General features: G+C 38.6%; 1 protein-coding gene across 1 annotated transcript in view; it reads left to right on the top strand.

The window, feature by feature from the left end:
* Positions 1-5,000, top strand: part of iqsec3b (IQ motif and Sec7 domain ArfGEF 3b) — a 48,947-nt gene that overhangs the window by 39,416 nt on the left and 4,531 nt on the right. The window contains 1 exon segment of the mRNA XM_042110555.1: positions 4,310-4,435. Coding sequence (XP_041966489.1) covers positions 4,310-4,435 — 126 coding nt within the window.

A 5,000-nucleotide genomic window follows, 5' to 3' on the forward strand; every position in this document is an offset into this window, starting at 1 on the left:
TTCTGGTTACTTTCTTTTTTTGAAATGGGCGAAGTTAGAGTCGCTACTTTGAATTTGAATGGGGCCAGAGACGGGAGGAAAAGAGCAGAATTCTATGAATTAAGCAGACAGAAAAATATTGATGTTTTCCTTGTTCAAGAGACACATAGCGACTTAACTAATGAAGTTGATTGGGTGAAGGAGTGGGATGGGCGTGCCATACTCAGTCACAATACGTCCTTAAGTGGAGGTGTTGCTATCCTCTTTTCAAAGTCGTTTCTTCCATATTCTTATGATGTGGAAGAGGTGGTTAAAGGAAGACTATTGAAAGTAAAAGCAGTTTTTGAAAATGATGTTTTTGTTTTCATTTGTGTTTATGCTCCTACCTTAGCTGCAGAGAGGATGTGTTTTTTGGATAAGCTTGGTGATGTTCTTGGTGCATGTAATAGTACTGATTTTCTTTTTCTGGGTGGTGATTTTAATTGTACTGCTGATATTTTAGATAGAAATCATGTAGAACCTCATGTAGCCTCTCGCAAGCGTCTTATTGAGTTAATTGAAGCATATGAATTGATTGACATATGGAGATCTTTTCACAAAAAACAAAGGCAATATAGTTGGTCTCATTGTCGTGATAATTATTTATCAATGGCAAGACTTGACCAAATGTACTGTTTTAAGCATTTTTTTAGTGCTTTTCGATGTTCCTATATCAGTCCTGTTGGTTTTTCTGACCATTCCATGGCATGTTGTGTACTTATAAAATCTGCGGTTAAACCAAAAAGTGCGTATTGGCATTTTAATAAGATGTTGTTGGACGATCAAACTTTTAGAGAAGCTTTTGCTGTTTTTTGGGAGAGTTTTAAGTTGGAGAAGCCTTTTTTTCCCTCTTTGCAACAATGGTGGGATGTAGCAAAAATTCAAATTAAACATGTATGTCAAAAATATACTTTCAATGTCAGTAGAGACCTAGCTAGATCCATGAAAACTTTAGAAAAGGAGATTGTGGATTTGCAAAATGTGGTTGATAACAAAGGAAATTCAGAACAAATAGAATTGCTTAAAAGTAAAAAAGTGGAATTGGCTGATTTTTTGGGGAAAAAAACACAGGGCGCTTTGATCCGCTCAAGAATACAAAATGTATCTGTAATGGATGTTCCGTCTAAGTATTTCTTTAATTTAGAGAAGAAAAATGGAAGAAAAAAGTTAATTCATGCTGTGCGCTCAGAAACAGGAACATTGTTGACTAAGCCAAATGAAATAAGACAACGAGTAAGGAGTTTTTACTCAGAACTTTTTAAAAGTGAATTGGTTGGAAATCAGGAGATTGAACGTGGTTTCCTTCATGACTTGCCAACGCTTTCAAAGGCTTCAGCAAAGATGCTGGATGGAGCTTTATCATTGAAAGAACTCTATACAGCCCTGATGGGTATGGAAAATGGACGTGCTCCTGGCATTGATGGACTGCCAGTTGAGTTTTACAAAGGCTTTTGGTCAGTATTGGGGAAAGATCTCCATGAAGTGCTGAATGACAGTATAGAGAAAGGAATCCTTCCTCTGAGCTGTCGAAGGGCTGTGTTGACACTGTTACCAAAAAAAGGTGACTTGACCGACTTGAAGCATTGGCGCCCAGTGTCTCTCCTGTGCATTGATGTTAAAATGTTTTCCAAAGCACTAGCAACTAGATTGAGAGAAGTGATGGAACAAATAATACATGTTGATCAAACCTACTGTATTCCTGAAAGGTCAATTTTTGACAATATTTTCCTTGTTCGAGATGCAATTGAAGTTTCTAGTAAGTTAAAAAAGAATTTTGGATTTGTTTTCATGGATCAGGAAAAAGCTTTTGACAGAGTTGAGCATAAGTATTTATGGGGGGTGTTAGAGGCTTTTGGATTCAATTCGGGTTTTATTCATTTAATTAAGGTGCTCTATAATGACATTGAGAGTATAGTGAAAGTTAATGGTGGTTTGTGTCCCCCTTTTAAAGCACTAAGAGGTGTAAGACAAGGTTGTTCATTGTCTGGAATGCTCTATTCCATGGCAATAGAACCTTTGCTTCACAAATTAAGGTGTAAAATGACTGGCTTTTCTCTGTCCAATTGTGAAAAGGTTTTTTGTTTATCAGCATATGCCGATGATTTGGTTGTAGTAGTCAATGATCAAAATGATGTTGATACCTTAAATGATGTTGTGAAGGATTTTGGAGTGATATCATCTGCAAAAGTCAACTGGAAAAAAAGTGATGCTTTTCAGATAGGTGATTGGGTAGATGGACCAGCCAAACTCCCAGAAGGGTTAAATTGGAAAAAAGGGGGTTTCAAATATCTGGGTGTTTTTTTGGGAGATGATAACACTGTACAAAAGAATTGGGATGGAGTCATTGAAAAAGTGAAGGGACGTTTAAAAAAATGGACATGGCTACTACCTCAGATGTCATATAGGGGACGCTGTCTGGTTATCAATAATCTAGTGGCATCCTTTTTGTGGCATCGGCTGGCTGTTTTAGATCCACCATCAGGTCTTTTAATGAAGATCCAGTCAACCCTAATAGATTTCTTCTGGGATAAGTTGCATTGGATCCCTCAGAGTGTCTTGTATTTACCAAAAGAAGAAGGTGGCCAGGGTTTAATCCATTTGCCCAGTAGAGCAGCTGCTTTTAGGCTTCAGTTCATTCAGAGGTTTCTTACTGGGCCAGAAGATCTTGTTTGGAGGCCTGTGGCTTGTGAAATCATGCATAATGTGAGTGGTTTGGGTTTAGACAAGTCTTTGTTTTTCCTGGATCCTCATGCAATACATTGTATTGATTTACCTGTTTTTTATAAAGGACTTTTTAAGATCTGGGGTTTATTTAATGTTAGCCGAATGGAAGAGACTGGTTCTTTGCATTGGCTCCTAGAGGAGCCTCTAATCTATGGATCAAGACTGGACATTTCAAAGAATGTAATGCCTGGATTGAACAGTTATTTATGCAGTACTGGACTTACACGTTTGCGTCATTTGGTGGATGTATCAGGCTCTCTTATGGACAGTGCCACACTGGCTGTACGCATGGGAGTGAGGTCCTTGCGTATGGTGGAGAAGATGTTGCATTGCTGGAGAACAGAACTAACATCACGTGAGCGCAAAATGATAAAGAATTATGTTGATGGCATTTTGATTCCTGATAGAGAAGACCCTTTTCCTGAATTGTCACTTACACCGAAATTAAATGATTGTAAAGGTATTTTTTTGCCCCCTCCAAAAGAAATAGATTTCAGCGAAGTCAATGGTAAATGTCTTTACAAGACCTGTGTTAAAGTGATAAATAAAGAAAGGCTAGATGGAAAGGTTGACACGCCTTGGCGTTCTACTTTTGGTTTAATAAGTAATGTTCAACCAGAGTGGAAATCTCTATACAAACCACCATTAACTAAAAGAGCTGGGGACTTACAATGGAGGTTACTGCATGGTATTTTGGCAGTTAACTCTTTTATTTCTGTTTTAAATCAAAATGTAAGCCATGAATGTCCTTTTTGTTTGGAGAGAGAGACTGTTTTTCATGCCTACTCAAATTGTTTCAGACTGCCACCTTTGTTTAAGTTGTTGGCAAAGCTATTAGAGTGTTTTGGAGAGTTTTTCTCTATTCAGACCTTCATATTGGGGTTTAAATATGTTCAGAAAGAACGTTGCAAGTGTGAAATGATTAATTATATCTTTGGGAATGCTAAGATGGCCATTTATATAAGTAGGAAGAATAAGATTGAAAAAGACTCTGACCATGATGTAATTGACATTTTTATTCGCCTGGTGAAATCAAGAGTAAAATTAGAATTTGACTTTTATGAAACAAAAGGTGATTTTAATTCTTTTGAAGAAGAATGGTGCCAAGGTGGAGCAATATGCTCATTGGTCGATAATGAATTATTTTTTTCAGGTTATTTTCTTTGATTTTCAGTTTTTCTAAAAAAAGTGATGGTTTTATGGTAATGTGATCGTGTGTTTTGTAATAAAGAGCTGTTAAAATTCTCCCTCTCTGTCTCTCTCTCTTTCCCTCTTTGTCTCTCTCTCTCTCTGTCTCCTTCTCTCTCTCTGTCTCTCTCTGTCCCTCTCTGTCTCTCTCTCTTTCTCTCTCTCTCACACACACTCTCTCTGTCTCTGTCTCTCTCTCTCTCACACACACACACACTCTCTCTTTCTCTGTCTCTCTCTCTCTCACACACACACACTCTCTCTTTTTCTGTCTCTGTCTCTGTCTGCACTGCCCTTCTCACCCCTTGTCATTTTATTTCTCGGTCCGATTGCTCACATCCTCTGTCTTGTCTCCTTCTCTCTCCTCCACCCCCGTCAGATCTTGGCGGTGCCTCACAGGAGGCTGGTGTGCTGCAGTCGGCTTTATGAGGTCACGGATGTGAACAAGCCCCAGAAACAAGCCTCTCATCAGAGGGAGGTCTTCCTCTTCAACGACCTCCTAGTGGTAAGTTTGAGACTGTGTGTGTGTGTGTGTGTGTGTGTGTGTGTGTGTGTGTGTGTGTGTCTGTCCGTCTGTTTGTCTGTCTGTGTGTGTGTTAGGGATGTAACAATTACCGGTATAATGGTAAACCGATAAAAATGTTGACGATAACAATTACCGTTTTCTTTTCAAATATCATAATTATCACGGTTGATTACCGCGGTGTGGAAACCGTGTGTTTAATCCTTCCCAGCTACATCCGAGCCTGCTTTTGACATACAGTAGGCCTGGTACAATGAAATAAAACTGGTACCCTACTGATTCTGTTGTCTAATTGATGGTTTTAACTACGATTCGGATTAGGCTACACCTGATTTTAAAAGGCGGAACATTTTCACCGCAAAATGTGCACTGTATCATGTAGCCACTCTGCGTCTTGTTTGCGTCCACATTAAATCCATTCCAGTCACGTTGTCAGGAGAATACAGTAGCCTAAAGTTTTATTTTGAACACTTACTTTGGTCTCACTCATTGGATCCAAATAACAGAAATAGCAAACTGCAAGTTATGGTAGGGTAAGTTAAGCTAT

Source organism: Alosa sapidissima, chromosome 11, assembly GCF_018492685.1.
Source record: "Alosa sapidissima isolate fAloSap1 chromosome 11, fAloSap1.pri, whole genome shotgun sequence".
In the NCBI taxonomy this organism is placed as follows: Eukaryota; Metazoa; Chordata; class Actinopteri; order Clupeiformes; family Clupeidae; genus Alosa; species Alosa sapidissima.